The sequence below is a fragment of the Chiloscyllium punctatum genome, chromosome 10 (genome assembly GCF_047496795.1).
Source record: "Chiloscyllium punctatum isolate Juve2018m chromosome 10, sChiPun1.3, whole genome shotgun sequence".
NCBI lineage: Eukaryota > Metazoa > Chordata > Chondrichthyes > Orectolobiformes > Hemiscylliidae > Chiloscyllium > Chiloscyllium punctatum.
The window spans coordinates 82,679,007-82,695,674 of record NC_092748.1 but is presented as its reverse complement, the minus strand read 5'-3'; the positions used below and the strand labels follow the sequence as shown (position 1 = coordinate 82,695,674).

At 43.4% G+C, this 16,668-nt stretch overlaps 1 protein-coding gene across 2 annotated transcripts in view; it reads right to left on the bottom strand.

Moving 5' to 3' along the window:
* The window catches only part of acmsd (aminocarboxymuconate semialdehyde decarboxylase), a 64,258-nt gene that overhangs the window by 33,571 nt on the left and 14,019 nt on the right, over positions 1 to 16,668 (bottom strand). For both annotated transcript variants that reach the window (XM_072579665.1, XM_072579666.1), the window contains 2 exons: positions 15,240 to 15,289; positions 11,637 to 11,873 (listed from right to left, as the gene is read on the bottom strand). In XM_072579665.1, coding sequence (XP_072435766.1) covers positions 11,637 to 11,873; positions 15,240 to 15,289 — 287 coding nt within the window. The remainder of the gene's footprint in view (positions 1 to 11,636; positions 11,874 to 15,239; positions 15,290 to 16,668) is intronic.

Here is a 16,668-nt window from a genome sequence, read left to right as displayed (position 1 = left end):
ACTAAGTTAAACTTAAGAGTGAAAATGACAGGAGATCCCAGACTAGTGTTATGCTCCTCCAGCTCAATGTGCGAGCTCAGGGATGCTGCTGATCTCCCTGGCTCCTTCACATGCAGCTGCAGTTCTTGTTGGACCGCATGACGGCTCTGGAGCTGTGAATGGACTCACTTTTGGAGCATCCATGATGCTGAGGAGGTCATGGATAGTATGTCGAGCGAATTGGTCACACCGCAGATTAGGATTGCTGAGGGAGAAAGGGAATGGGTGACCAAAAGGCACAGAAAGAGTAGGAAGGCAGTGCAGGTGTCCCTGTGGTCATCTCCCTCCAAAACAGGTATACCTGTTTTGGATACTGTTGGGGAGATGGCACACCAGGGGAAGGCAGCAGTAACCAGGTTCATGGCACTGTAGCTGTCTCTGCTGTGCACAAGGGCGGGAAAAAGAGTGGAAGGGCTATAGTGATAAGAGATTCAATTGAAAGTGGAGTAGATTGGTGGTTCTGTGGTCAAAAACGAGACCCCCAAATGGTATGTTGCCTCCCAGGGGCACGGGTCAGCGATGTCTCAGGTCAGCCGCAGGACATTCTAAAGGGGGAAGGCAAACAGCCAGCTGTTGTGGTGCTATAGGCACCAGTGATATAGATATTAATTGGGTCCTACAAGCAGAATTTGGGGAGTTAGGAGCCAAGTTAAAAAGTAGGACCTCAGAGGTAGTCATGTCAGAATTGCTATCAGTGCCACATGCTAGTCAGAGTAGAAATGAAAGAACAGGCAGGATGAATGAGTGGCTTGAGAGATGGTGCAGGAGGGAGGGCTTCAGAATTTTGGGACATTGGGACTGGTTCTGGAGGAGGTGGCCCTATTACAAATCGGACGGTCTATACCTGGACAGGACTAGAACCAATATCCTAGGAGGTGCTTTTGCTAGCACGGTTGGGAGGATTTAAATTAATGGGTGGCACAGTGGTTAGCACTATTGCCTCACAGCGCCAGTGACCCAGGTTCGATTCCCAGCTTGGGTGACTGTCTGTGTGGAGTTTGCACATTCTCCCCAGATCTGCTTGCATTCCCTCTGGATGAGTATTGAGTACAGGAGTTGGGAGGTCATGTTGCGGCTGTACAGGACATTAGTTAGGCCACTGTTGGAATATTGTGTGCAATTCTGGTCTCCTTCCTATCAGAAAGATGTTGTGAAACTTGAAAGGGTTCAGAAAAGATTTACAAGGATGTTGCCATGGTTGGAGGATTTGAGCGAAAGGGAGAGGCTGAATAGGCTGGGGCTGTTTTCCCTGGAGCATCGGAGGCTGAGGGGTGACCGTACAGAGGTTCACAAAATAATGAGGGACATGGATAGGATAAATAAGCAAAGTCTTTTCCCTGGTGTCAGGGAGTCCAGAACTGGAGGGCATAGGTTTAGGGTGAGAGGGGAAAGATATAAAAGAGACCTAAGGGGCAACTTTTTCACACAGAGGGTAGAATGGGTATGGAATGAGCTGCCAGAGGAAGTGGTGGAGGCTGGTACAATTGCAACATTTAAGAGGCATTTGGATGGGTATATGAATAGGAAGGGTTTGGAGGGATATGGGCTGGGTGCTGGCAGGTGGGACTAGATTGGGTTGGGATATCTGGTCGGCATGGACAGGTTGGACCGAAGGTTCTGTTTCCATGCTGTACACCTCTATGACTCTATGACTCTATGTGCATATCAGGTGAATTGGCCATGCTAAATTGCCCATAGTGTTATGTGCATTAGTCAGAGATAAATCTGGGAGATGGATCTGGGTGAGTTACTCTTCGGAGGGTCGGTTGTGGATGTGTTGGGCCAAAGGGTCTGTTTCCACATTATAGGGAATCTAATCTAATCTAATCTAATGTGGTGGGGGATGGGAACCAAAAGAAAATGTCAGTGGGCAGTAAGGAGGTAGTAACTAAAGCCTGTAAGGAACTAGAAAATGAAGTCAGCATGACTAAGGGGAAAAGTAGGCAGGGAGCAGATGATGAATGCAAAGGGACAGGTGATCTGAGGTGCATTTGGTTTAATGTGATATGTGTAGTAGGTAAGGCAGATGAACCTACGGCTTGGATTAATACCTGGGAGTATGATATTATTGCTATTACTGAAACTTGGAAGGGCAAGATTGGCTACTAAATATCCCAGGATATGGATCCTTTAGGTGGGATTGAGAGGGAGGTAAAAGGGGTGGAGGAATTGCATTATTGGTCAGAGAGGATATCACAGCTGTGCTGAAGGAGGGCACGATGGAGGACTTGAGCTGTGAGGCAATATGGGCAGAGCTCAGAAATAGGAAGGGTGTGGTTACTACAGGCCTTCCTACATTGAGTATGAGATAGAAGTACAAATATATAAATAGATTATGGAAAGATGTAGGAGCAACAGGGTAGTGACGATCGAAGATCTTAGTTTTCCCAACATTGACTGGGATTCACTTAGTGTTAGAGGTTTAGATGGAACAGAATTTGTAATGAGCATCCAGGAGAGTTTTATAGAGCAAAATGTAAACAGTCCAACTCAGGAAGGGACCATACTGGACCTGGTGCTGGGGAATGAGCCTGGCCAGGTGGTTGAAGTTTCAGTTGGGGATTACTTTGGGAATAGTGATGACAATTCCATAAGTTTTAGAATACTCATGGACTAAGATAAGAATGGTCCTAAAGGAAGAGTGCTAAACTGGAGGAAGGCCAACTATAGCAAAATTTGGCAGGAGCTGGGAAACATGGATTAAGAGCAGCTGTTTGAGGGTAAATCCACATGATGTGTGGGAGGCACTTAAAGAGAGGTTGGTTAGAGTTCAAGACAGAGATGTCTCTGTGAAAATGAGGGATAGAAATGGCAATATTAAGAAACCAAGGATGACAGGTGAAATTATGAGACTAGCTAAGAGGAAAAAGGTCTAGGCAACTAAAAACAGATGAAGCTTTGGAAGAATATCGGGACCAATCTGAAACAAGGAACTAAGAGGGCTAAAAGGGGTGATGAAATATCTTTAGCAAACAGGGGTAAGGAAAATCACAAAGCCTTTTATTCATATATAAGCAGCAATAGGATAACTAGAGAAAGGGTTGGATCACTGAAGGACAAAGGAGGGAAGTTATGCACAGAGTCAGAGAAAATGGATGAGATTCTTAATAAGTACTTTGAGTCAGTATTCATCGAGGAGAGAGAAATGACGGATGTTGAACTTAGGGATAGATGTTTGATTACTCTAGGCCAAGTTGGCATAAGGAGAGAGGAAATGTTGGCTATTCTAACAGGCCTACTTTGTGGAACGTTTTAGAGAACACCTCTGGGACACCCGGACCAACCAACCCAACCACCCCGTGGCTCAACACTTCAATTCCACCTCCCACTCCACCAAGGTCATGCAGTCCTTGGCCTCCTCCATCGCCAGACCATAGCAACATGACGGCTGGAAGAAAAGTGCTTCAGCTTCCGCCTAGGAACCCTCCAACCACAAGGGATGAACTCAGATTTCTCCAGTTTCCTCATTTCCCCTCCCCCCACCTTTTCTCAGTCCCAACCCTTGAACTCAGCACCACCTTCCTAACCTGCAATCTTCTTCCTGACCTCTTCGCCCCCACCGCTACTCCGGCCTATCACCCCCACCTTATCACCCTCACCTTAACCTCCTTCCACTTATCGCATTTCCAATGCCCCTCCCCCAAGTCCCTCCTCCCTACCTTTTATCTTAGCCTGCTTGGCACACTTTCCTCATTCCTGAAGAAGGGCTCATGCCTGAAACATTGATACTCCTGCTCCTTGGATGCTGCCTGACCTGCTGCGCTTTTCCAGCAACACATTTTCAGCTCTGATCTCCAGCATCTGCAGTCCTCACTTTCTCCTATTCTAAAAGGCATTAAGGTGGACAAGTCCCTGGGTCCAGATGGGATCTATCCCAGGTTTCTGAGGGAAGCGAGAGGGAAAATAACTGGGGCCTTAACAGATATCTTTGCAGCATCCTTGAACGCGGGTGAAGTCCTGGAGCGTTGGAGAGTTGCTGATGTTGTCCCTTGTTTAAGAAGAGTAGCAGGGATAATCCAGGTATATATAGACTAGTGAACCTGACATCACTGGTAGGGAAGCTGCTGGAGAAGATACTGAGGGATTGGATCTATTTACAGTTGAAAGAAAATGGGCTTCTCAGTGATAGGCAGGATAGTTTTGTGCAGGGAAGGTCATGTCTTAATAGCATTACTTAAGAAAGTGAAAAAGTCGATTGATGAGATATAGATGTCATATACATGGACTTCAGTAAGGCATTTGGTAAGGTTCCCCATATTAGGCTGATGGAGTACGTGAAGTCACATGGGGTCCAGGGGGTGCTAGCGAGATGGATAGAGAATTGGCTGGGCAGCAGGAGACAGAGTAGTAATGGAAGGGAGTTTCTCAAAGTGAAGAACTGTGATCCATGGTGTACCACGGGGATCCGTTTTGGGACCACTGTTGTTTGTGATATACATAAATGATCTGGAGGAAGGTATAGGTGGTCTGATTAGTAGTTTTGCAGATAACTGTAAGATTGATGGAATAGCAAATAGTGAAATAGACTGCCAGAGAATGCAGCAGAATAAAGATAGATTGGAGAGTTGGGCAGAGAAATGGCAGATGGAGTTCAATCCAGGCAAATGCAAGGTAATGCATTTTGGAAGATCCAATTCTAAAGCGAACTATAAGGTTAAAGGAAAAGCCCTGGGGAAAATTGATGTACAGAGTGGCCTGGGTGTTCAAGTCCATTGTACCCTGAAGGTGGCAACGCAGGTCGATAAAGTGGTCAAGAAGGCATATGGCATGCTTTCCTTCATCGGACGGGGTATTGAGTAGAAGGGTTGGCAGGTCATCTCACAGTTGTATAGGACTTTGGTTTGGCCACATTTGGAATATTGCATACAATTCTGGTTGCCACATTATCCAAAGGATGTGGATGCTTTGGAGAGGGTGCAGAGGAGGTTCACCAGGATGTTGCCTGGTATAAAAGAATGCTAGTTATGAAGAGAGGTTAGGTACATTTGGATTATTTTCATTAGAAACACAGACCTGATCGAGGTCTACAAAACCATGAGAGATATAGATAGGGTGGATAGCAAGAAGCTTGTTTCCCAGAGTGGGGTCTCAATTACTAGTAGTCACAAGCTCAAGGTGAGGGGGAAAAACTTAAGGGAAATATGCGTGGAAAGTTCTTTACGCAAAGGGTGGTGGGTACCTGGAATGCATTGCCAGCAGAGATGGTAGAGACGGGCATGATAGCGTCATTTAAGACGTATCTGGACAGATATATGAATGGGTAGGGAGCAGAGGGATATGGATCCTTGGAAAATAGGTGACAGGTTTAGATAGAGGTTCTGGACAAGCACAGGCTTGGAGGGCCATAGGGCCTGTTCCTGTGCTGTAATTTTCTTTGTTCAATACTGCAGCGCATAGCTCACCTTCTAACTCCCAAAGTCTGTCCACCATCACAAGGCACAAGTCAGGAGTGTGATGGAATACTCCCCACTTGCCTGGGTGGGTGCAGCTCCAACAACATTCAAGAGGCTTGATACCATCCAGGACAAAGCAGCCCACTTGACTGCCACCACGTCCAAAAGTATCCACTTCCTCCATCACTGATGCTCGTTGTTGTGGTTCTGTTCGCCGAGCTGGGAATTTGTGTTGCAGACGTTTCGTCTCCTGTCTAGGTGACATCCTCAGTGCTTGGGAGCTTCCTATGAAGCGCTTCTGTGATCTTTCCTCCGCCATTTGTAGCGGTTTGAATCTGCCGCTTCTGGTTGTCAGTTCCAGCTATCCGTTGCAGTGGTCGGTATATTGGTTCCAAGTCGATGTGCTGATTGATTGAATCTGTGGATGAGTGCCATGCCTCTAGGAATTCCCTGGCTGTTCTCTGTTTGGCTTGTCCTGTAATAGTGGTGTTGTCCCAGTCGAATTCATGTTGCTTGTCATCTGCATGTATGGCTACTAAGGATAGCTGGTCGTGTCGTTTCGTGGCTAGTTGGTGTTCATGGATACGGATCGTTAGCTGTCTTCCTGTTTGTCCTATGTAGTGTTTTGTGCAGTCCTTGCATGGGATTTTGTACACTACATTGGTTTTGCTCATGTTGGGTATCGGGTCCTTCGTTCTGGTGAGTTGTTGTCTGAGAGTGGCTATTGGTTTGTGTGCTGTTATGAGTCCTAGTGGTCGCAGTAGTCTGGCTGTCAGTTCGGAAATGCTCTTGATGTATGGTAGTGTGGCTAGTCCTTTGGGTTGCGGCATGTCCTCGTTCCGTTTTCTTTCCCTTAGGCATCTGTTGATGAAATTGCGCAGATATCCGTTTTTGGCGAATACATTGTATAGGTGTTCTTCTTCCTCTTTTTGCAGTTCTGGTGGACTGTGGTGTGTTGTGGCCCTTTTGAATAGTGTCTTGATGCAACTTCTTTTGTGTGTGTTGGGGTGGTTGCTTTCGTAGTTCAGGACTTGGTCTGTGTGTGTGACTTTCCTGGATACCTTTGTGGTGAATTCTCCGTTCGGTGTTCTATGTAACATCACTTCTAGGAACGGGAGTTGGTTGTCCTTTTCTTCCTCTCTAGTGAATCGGATTCCTGTGAGTGTGGCGTTGATGATCCGGTGTGTGTTCTCTATTTCTGTGTTTTTAATGATTACAAAGGTGTCATCCACATATCTGACCCAGAGTTTGGCTTGAATTTGCAGTAAGACTGTTTGTTCTAATCTTTGCATTACCGCTTCTGCTATGAGTCCAGAGATGGGTGAGCCCAAACGCTACAAATGGCGGAGGAAAGATCACAGAAGCGCTTCACAGGATGCTCCCTAGCACTGAGGATGTCACCTAGACAGGGGACGAAATGTCTGCAACACAACTTCCCAGCTCGGCGAATAGAACCACAACAACGAGCACTCGAGCTACAAATCTTCTCACAAACTTTGAACACCTACGGACGAGAGACGCTAAGACAAGCCAGGAAATGGGAATCCTGTGCCAACTGCCTAAGTGCCACATACGAACAACTCTGGTTCCTGCATGAATGCCGAAAGAATCGAATCGTTCCACCATGTGTCAGATACAGACCACCAGTCAACAACCCACAAGCCAGGGACACAGCAGACAGAATGGATTCAGGATGATCCTGGTAATGATTACAGACACTCACAACAGACTTCACAAATACAGACAAGAAATTGCGAGCCAAAAATCGTTGATTTCAAAAACCACCAATCAGGACCACAGAGCAGGCCGTCACCATAGGACAGAACAGGATCACACACCGCAAAAAAACGGCACTAAAAGTGGCCAAACTATCACACAACAGAGAGGACACCACAACACACATCTGGGTTGGAAACCTCTCCCACAGACAGCTCACAGACACGGAAAGAACAATACTGGCCAAGGGACTCAACTACAACCACAGGGACGCCAAGACAGCAGACTTCCTAGCAGCACTAAAATGCACACTCAGGAACAATGGACTGACAGAAGAGACACAACAAACAGTGAGACAAAGTATCGTACCTCTGATAACAAGGAAAAGACAAACACATAACCTCAGCACCAAGGAGAGGGAAGCACTAAAATCACTAAGAAATGATATGAACATAATCATTCTACCAGCAGTCAAAGGCAGAATGACAGTCATCCTGGGCAAAGCAGACTACATCCAAAAAGCGCAACAACTACTTGCAGATACCAACACCTACCAAAAGAGGGAGTTTGACCCCACCCCACAGCTCACCAATAGGATAAACAACACACTGAGGAACCTACAAAAAAAACGGACAGATAACCAGGTTTGACCTATAAAGAATGAAACCTGAAAGCAACACGTCCAGATTCTATGGACTACCTAAAGTGCACAAACCAGACATCCCACTCAGACCCAAAGAATCACTACCAGGGACACGATCACACAAACTGGCTAAAGAACTACAGCAGAAACTGAAACACCTGATCCACGGATCCAGACACTCTATACAGTCAACACAGGAATTCTTGGACATCATCAGAAATATACACATAGACAAGGAAGAAACCATGGTCTCATTCGATGTAATGGCACTGTTCACCTCTATCGACAAAACCCTAGCCAGAGAAACAATAGCCAAACTGCTGGACATACAGAACAGACAACAGGACAGTGAACCTATCAACAAAGACGGCATACTCACACTACTGGACCTGTGCCTCACAACACACTTCACATTCAACAACCAAATATATGAACAAATCAACGGCACACCCATGGGCTCACCCATCTCTGGACTCATAGCAGAAGCGGTAATGCAAAGATTAGAACAAACAGTCTTACTGCAAATTCAAGCCAAACTCTGGGTCAGATATGTGGATGACACCTTTGTAATCATTAAAAACACAGAAATAGAGAACACACACCGGTTCATCAACGCCACACTCACAGGAATCCGATTCACGAGAGAGGAAGAAAAGGACAACCAACTCCCATTCCTAGACGTGATGGTACAGAGAACACCTAATGGAGAATTCACCACAAAGGTATCCAGGAAAGCCACACACACAGACCAAGTCCTGAACTATTAAAGCAACCACCCCAACACACACAAAAGAAGTTGCATCAAGACACTGTTCAAAAGGGCCACCACACACTGCAGTCCACCAGAACTGCAAAAAGAGGAAGAAGAACACCTATACAATGTATTCTGCAAAAACAGATACCTGCGCAATTTCATCAACAAATGCCTAAGGGAAAGAAAACGGAACGAGGACATGCCGCAACCCAAAGGACTAGCCACACTACCATACATCAAGAGCATTTCCGAACTGACAGCCAGACTACTGCGACCACTAGGACTCATAACAGCACACAAACCACCAGCCACTCTCAGACAACAACTCACCAGAACGAAGGACCCGATACCCAACATGAGCAAAACCAATGTAGTGTACAAAATCCCATGCAAGGACTGCACAAAACACTACATAGGACAAACAGGAAGACAGTTAATGATCCACATCCATGAACACTAACTAGCCACGAAACGACACGACCAGCTATCCTTAGTAGCCACACATGCAGATGACAAGCAACATGAATTCGACTGGGGCAACACTATTATTATAGGACAAGCCAAACAGAGAACAGCCAGGGAATTCCTAGAGGCATGGCACTCATCCACAGATTCAATCAATCAGCACATCGACTTGGAACCAATATACCGACCACTGCAACGGATAGCTGGAACTGACAACTGGAAGCGGCAGATTCAAGCCGCTACAAATGGCGGAGGAAAGATCACAGAAGCGCTTCACAGGAGGCTCCCAAGCACTGAGGATGTCATCTAGACAGGGGACGAAATGTCTGCAACACAAATTCCCAGCCGGCGAACAGAACCACAACAACGAGCAACCGAGCTACAAATCTTCTCACAAACTTTGAACTGATGCTCCGTAGCAGCAATGTATACTATCTACAAGATGCACTGCAGAAATTCCCCAAAGATCCTGAGGCAGCACCTGCCAATTCCACAACCACTTTCATCTGGAAGGACATGGGCAGCAGATAAATGGGAATACCACCGCCTGCAATTTCCCCTCCAAGCCACTCACCACCTTAACTTGGAAATATAGGCCATTTCTTCACTGTTGGTGGGTCAAGATTCTGGAATTCCCTCCTTAAGAGCTTGTTGAACTACCTATGGCACACGGATTGTAGTGATTTAAGAATTTCACCACCACCTTCTCAAGGGTAACTAGGGACAGAAAATAAATGCTGGCCAGCTAGCGACACCTGTGACCCATAGGCAAACAAAGGGAAAGATAAACCGTTTTCCATTTTGGATATTAGTGAGGGTGATGATTCCTCAAACAAATGTAGCAAGAGCCAAGTTCATGGCATCACAAGTGGTTGAGCTGCACAGATGGTAGAGGGAAGAAGAATGGAAGGGTAAGATGGCAATAGGTTGAATAGTTAGGGGAATTGAAAGCTATTGCTGCAGCATTTCATGTGACTCCAGGATAGGATGATGCCTCCCTGGTGCAAGATTCAGGGAGGTCATTGAATAGCTGACAGCGTTTGGGTGAGATGGATCAGTCAAACGTCATGTTTTACATTGATACAATGTAATAGATAGTAAAATGAATGAAATTCTGAAAGCAGAGTTTATTCTTCCCCATACTATGCGGTAATGAGTTTAGAAATAATAATTGAGGTGAATATACACATGACTGGGAGGACGTTAGATTTCTGGGCGGACATTGTAACCAGTTCGGGAGCAGATGGAACCCTATACAAGCACATTGGCTTATATCTTAGCAGGATTGGGAAACTATGATGCCCACAGGGAGATTTACTTGGGCTGTAGAGAAGCATTTGAACTAGCTTGTCAGGGTACATGAGAGGGAACTTAATTAGATGGTGGTGGTTTATCTTGAGGGTCACCACATCTCAGGTGAGGAGAGAGGTTGAGAAGAAGTGTTTCATGGTAACCTCAGCCAATGTGGGGATACACTTGCGATCATTCTGCATCGCAAGCCAGCCATCCAGCCAACTGAGCCATCTGTTGAGGGCATATGCGTGCCTGACTTCATCTCTAGCTGAAGTCTGATCATGGATGGATTCTCTTCCATAATGGTGGATGAGTGCTAAAATTTTCATTTTAAAGTTCAAAGATCATTTCAAAATCAAGATTCCTTCTCTCTAACTGATCTGGAAAAGCAACTCTTTCTTGAAAGCTGGAGGAAATCTTATATAGGTATCGATGGGATATCACTGGGGGCTAGGTCAGCACTTATTACTCAGTGGTCAGTTAACAGTCAAATACGTTGCTGTGATCTGAAGTTACACATAAGGCTGACCAGCTAAGGGCAGCAGTTACCCTTCCCTAAAGTAATTACTGACCCAAATGGATTTTTTCCTAACAATCAACAACAGTTTCATGGCCATCGTTAGGCTCTTAATTCCAGATTTTTATTGCTATGGTGGGATTCAACTCCAGGTCTCCAGACTGTTACTTGGGATCTCTAGATTCATCATCCAGCGATAATACCAGTAGGCCTTCTCTTCCCCTATTGGTCCACCAGCCTCTACAGTCTGCTCAGCATCCTTAAACAAGTGAGTCTGCTGCCATTAATTGGCAATTCGAGGCACATCATTGGGCATCTGTTCCCCACACATTGAGGGACTCTGACCTCCAGCTGACCCTGATTTTGCTCAGGCTGCCAAAACCGTACAGGGAAAATCCCAGTCTTTGTTAACAAAATGTTACCACAGTCATGAATCTAAGAAGTAGCGCCAATTCCTATTTCTTCCACCTGTGCATTTACATTTCTCATTCAATAAGCATGTGGCACCTAGATTACCTACAGTGTGGAAACAGGCCCTTCAAAGAGTAAGCCACCCAGACCCATTTCCCTCTGACTAATGCACCTAACACTAGGAGCAATTTACCATGGCCAATTCACCTGGCCTGTAGGAGGAAACCCACACAGACACAGAGAATATCCAAACTCCACACAGGCAGTCACCTGAGGCTGGAATTGAACCTGGGACCCTAGTGCTATGAGGCAGCAGTGCTAACCATTGGACCACCGTGCCATCTACAATATTTCTTTTAGCAATCAGTCAATGTATAAACAATTTAAAAAGATGTTGGTGCTTACAGCATACACTGGGTAAAGTTCTGGGCAATTCAGATCCCAATCGTTGATATGAGAGCCAATTTGAACTCCAGGAAATCCCAAATCTTTCACACAACGATGCATTTCCTGAACAGCGAGTTCTGGGTCTTGCATGGGCAGTGTACCAAGACCAGTGAATCTCTTTGGGTGCTCACGTACTGTGGCTGCAATGTCATCATTCAAAATATGGCACAGATCCAGGGTGTCCTTGGGTTTTGCCTAACAAAAAAAAATCAATGTTTTTTTATTTAATATAAGTAACCAAGTTTTCTGAAAGCATGTTCTGATAATTCTGTAAATATCATTCTCTGCGCAAGTCATAAAGTTTCTTAAATCCTGAGGAATAAGACAAATACTTTTCTATTCTAGTAACAAAATGTACATAAATATATTGGGCACAATTTTATGCAGAACCTTTTGAGATTGGCAGCAGGGGGAATATTTAGTTGGCTGCTAAGATGCCAGATGGGCACCTTGCTTCCTACCTGCATTTACTGGTGTTAAGTCTGGGTTGGAAAAGCTTATGGTAGACCTTCCTGTCCAAGCATTAATTGACATCCTTAGGTGCGTGATTTATGCCCACTTAATGACCTCATGCTCCCTACCGCTGGTATTCCAAAATTGGGCAGAGGAGTCTCCATGCAGGAAACCTTATCAGGTTTGCTTGAAAGTCCCTGGAAATGGATTCCTGTTCAAAGGCACTCAGTGTCTGAAAGCCACACCCTAAATTCTTGCCTGCAAAACATCTCCCCTCTACGTCAAACCCCAGCCCAAAATTCCAACTCCACCCTCACTCACTCCTACCCTCAGGTCCATTGTTGATTTTGGGCTCTGTTGGATACATTGCTGGTAGATGCCATCATTCCCAGTGGCACTGCCTGCAATGGAGACCAATGAATCCTATCATTAGTTAGCAGCTCTCAGTGTCTGGATTTCCAGCCCCAAGATAGTTAATTCCAGGAATGACTGATAATGGTCACAAATGCTGGAGTTGCTGAATGTAACCTGAGAAGTTACCTGAAGAAGGGCTTATGCCCAAACGTTGATTCTCCTGCTTCTTTGATGCGACCTGACCTGCTGCGCTTTTCCAGCAACACATTTTTCAGCTCTGATCTCCAGCATCTGCAGTCCTCACTTTCTCCCAATTGGACTGACACCCCTCTTGACTTAGGAAAGGACTGTAATGTTTGGCTTTTTACCTTCATTTCTTTATTTCTTCACTTTAATATGAAGAAGACTGTAGTGCTGAACTTTTTCATTTGTATCTTTAGTTTTCTAGTTCTACAACTGGGATTTTGTACTTAGGTATTTTGTAACTATTATACACTTTTCAATTGCACACTGTTGTACCACGTACTTGAGTACACATGATAATAGAGCCTAAATTTAAATCTAATCTAGATTTAAAGTTATAATAAGATTCAAAGGGCCAGATGTATATTTTGCATGTCTAAATAAAAATTAGTCACTGAAAAAAAACCCAATAAAAGATCTGATGTGAAAATTGTTTAGAATTGTGATGATGTGGAACTGGCTATCACAGAGAGTGGCTGAAGCAATTAGCATTTAAAAAGACGTTAATTAAATATATAAGCAAAAAAGGGAAAAAGAATATACTCAAAGGGTAAAATGAAATACAATAGAAAGATGATTGTGAGAAGAATGAATTTTGGTATACACTTGTTGTGCCGATTGACTTGTTCTGTTCTGTATGTTATCTGTAATTCTGTGTATTAAATGATGATCAATTCTAATTGGTAATGGTTGTATAGACACAAGAACCTGAGATGGCTGGACAATACATTTTTCCAATACAATTGCCTCTGCCTCTGCTTAACACTCACTGAAATCATCACTCATGCCTTTCTTTTCTCTTGGGTCAACTATTCCAATGTTGTCCTGGCTGGCCTCTGTAAGTTTGGACTTACCAAAAATATTACTGCCCAGAATCAACTTTCAATCATTCGTCATCCAGTACTTCCTGACCCAGTTTAACCCTTTGTCAAGAAATATCTCAATTTTAAAATTTTTGTCCATGACTTATGTCACTCATTAGCTTTTTAACCTCCTCCACACATACAATCCCCTGCTATATCTGTATTACTCTAATTTATTGGCTCTTACACATTGCTAATTTTAATTACTTCCTATTTGCCTTCAATTGCATTGGCCCTAATTTCTGAAATTCCATCCCTAAACCTTCTGTTCCCTGCCCTCTTTGCTCTATTTAAACTCCCCTAAAATTGTATTTCTTTGACTAAGCTTTTCGTCACCAGTATTAATAACTTCTCATGTAACTCGACTCAAATTTATGTTTCATAATTCTACTGTGAAATACCTTGCAGTAAAATATTATAAAGAACTGTTAGGACAATCAACCCTCCCAACCCTCTAAATCTCTATCATGTTTCTTCCTTCTGATTCTTTTCATTTGCAGTTTGTTTTTTACAAGTCTTGGTTGAATCATTTGTTTTCTCTCCCTATTCTAATATCTTGTGTGTTTTCTGATTCAGACACTTTTGATTTCCATCTCTTCCCATGCTATAGAGTGTAAGGAAAATTATTGAAACAGAAGGAGGGAAGTATAAAGAAAGAAAAGGTTAGGGAGAAATTAATAAAAGTGAATTGGGATACTGAATGTAAGTGAACACAGAGACAGACAAGATGGATAGGAACACAAAACCAGAAGAAGGAGCCAGAGACAACATTTCACTACAATTTAATAATACTGTATTGATAAGACTTAATTAACTATGAATTAGTTTATGACATTCTGTGGTCATGAAAACAAAGATGCAAAAGTGCGAAGATAAAATTGAATCACACAATAAGGGATGGAAGGTCAAGGAAAAGTGATAAGAGAATGAAAAGAGAAGAGCAAAGGGACAAAAGAAGAAGTAATGAGTGTGACAAAGTGAAAGAGAAGTTGGAAAGTGAAGGAAAAATTACAGAATGAAGAGTGAAAAGAAGAAGTGGTGAAAAGGGAAGTAAACAATGAATGAAGGAAATTAGAGAACAAAGGTGGAAAAAGGAGATTGTGAAGCATTGTATAAAAGAAGTGATGGAGGACAGCAAAATAAGAAGTAAGATAGAGAAACATAATGCTATTGAACTGTGTGAGAGAGAAGGGTTTTTGCATTATTTATAAGCAATACAATTTTGTACCACTTTTTTTGTTACTCTTGCTTCTTTAAGCGTGTTTTCTTTGCTGTAGTGTAGGATCAGTGAATCAGTTCTGTACAGTACAGTATAATTTGAAACCCTGTAAACCTGATTATAATTTGCACCTGATCAACATTTTATTTTCTGCACTCTACATTTCTTTTTACCGCATATCGCAAACAGGGCTTCCTATATAATTGACATGCTACATTTATGGTTGTTACACCTTAGTTTTTAAGAGGTGTCAGAGATACAGTTTTGATAATAGACAAGCCTTCAGATGGACAACCCAACCCTGCCGTGAACACTATGAAGCATGAAAAAGATATAACTTGTTACAAGGTACTTTCTTTTGCAGGGACAGTGAACAAATAATATAGCCAGAATGGCAGGGCTCAAATCTGGTCTGGTCCACAAACTTACCCAATAGTTGAACATAACAGGAACAGTAGAAAGAGCCTGCATTGTTACACCTGTAAAATAAAATGTTTTGTACTTATAAATAAGTTTGATTATTTCTGTTGCATTCAGTTCCATAGGCTACCGATTAATTGTGATGATGGAGTCACATGAGCAGACAATAACTTGCACTGACTGTGATATCCAATTTTTAATTGTTCAATATTTGATTACGAATGTCAATGCAACTTCTTTGTTGTGTGTGCTGTTCATTAAGCCGTACCTTTTTAAAAATATAATTCAGGGAATGTGGGCCTCATTGGCTGGGCCAGCCTTTATTGTGCTTCCCTAATTCCCCTTAAGAAAATGGTGGTAAGCTGCCTCTTGAACCATGGCAGTCCATTTGGTGTAGGTACACCCTCAATGCTGTTAGGAAAAGAGTTCCAGGATTTTGACCCAGGAATATTGGAGGAACAGCAATACATTTTCAAGTAACTTGGAGAGGAACCTGCGGATAGTGGTATTCCCATAAATCTGCTGCTATTGTCTTTCAACAGTGTGGTTACTGAGAAAGAGAAATTAAGCTGACGTAAGAAGCTGTAAGCACGAGAGCAGACATAAAAATTACTCTAAGTAAAACTCCTGTAAATATATGGTAGTATATAGTAGGTCTTCTTTGAATATTTGAAAGGTATAAAACCGAACAAATGTCAAAGGAGATAGTGAACCAAATGTTCCCATACTTTAAATCTCCCTTTCGACTGAATGTTGTATGTCCCTTAACGGATGTCTTTTGTCCCTTATCTCGAGGATGGCTGTGGGGAAACGAGCCTCGGATCTCATCTTGCCTTGCCTATTGACTGTTTTTATGAGCATGCACACTGTGACCGCTAACCAGGGATAGTTATGATTGCTGCATACGGTACTGTTTCTGAAAAAATTGTTAATATTACTGCATTAGAGTTCACCTAATCTAATGATAGTGAGTTGGACGGTTATGTTAAGGTTGTACAGGACTTTGGTTAGGCCACTTCTGGAATACAGTGTTCAATTCTGGTCTCCCTGCTATAGGAAGGGTGTTGTGAAACTTGAAAGGATTCAGCATAGATTTACAAGGATGTTGCCAAGGGTAGAGAGTTTGAGTTCTAGGGAGAGGCTGAATAGACTGGGGTTATTTTCTCTGGAGCATTGGAGCTGAGGGGTGACCTTATAGAAGTTTATAAAATCATAGAGATGGTGAATAGTCAAGGTGTTTTCCCCAGGTTAGTGGAGTCCAAAACTAGATGGTTTAAGGTGAGAAGGGAAAGGTTTAACAGGGACCTAAAGGGCAACTTTTTTCATGCAGAGGATGGTGCATGTATGGAATGAGCTGCCAGAGGAAGTGGTGGAGGCTGGTACAATTACATCATTTAAAAGGCATCTCAATGGGTACATGGATAGGAAGGGTTTAGAG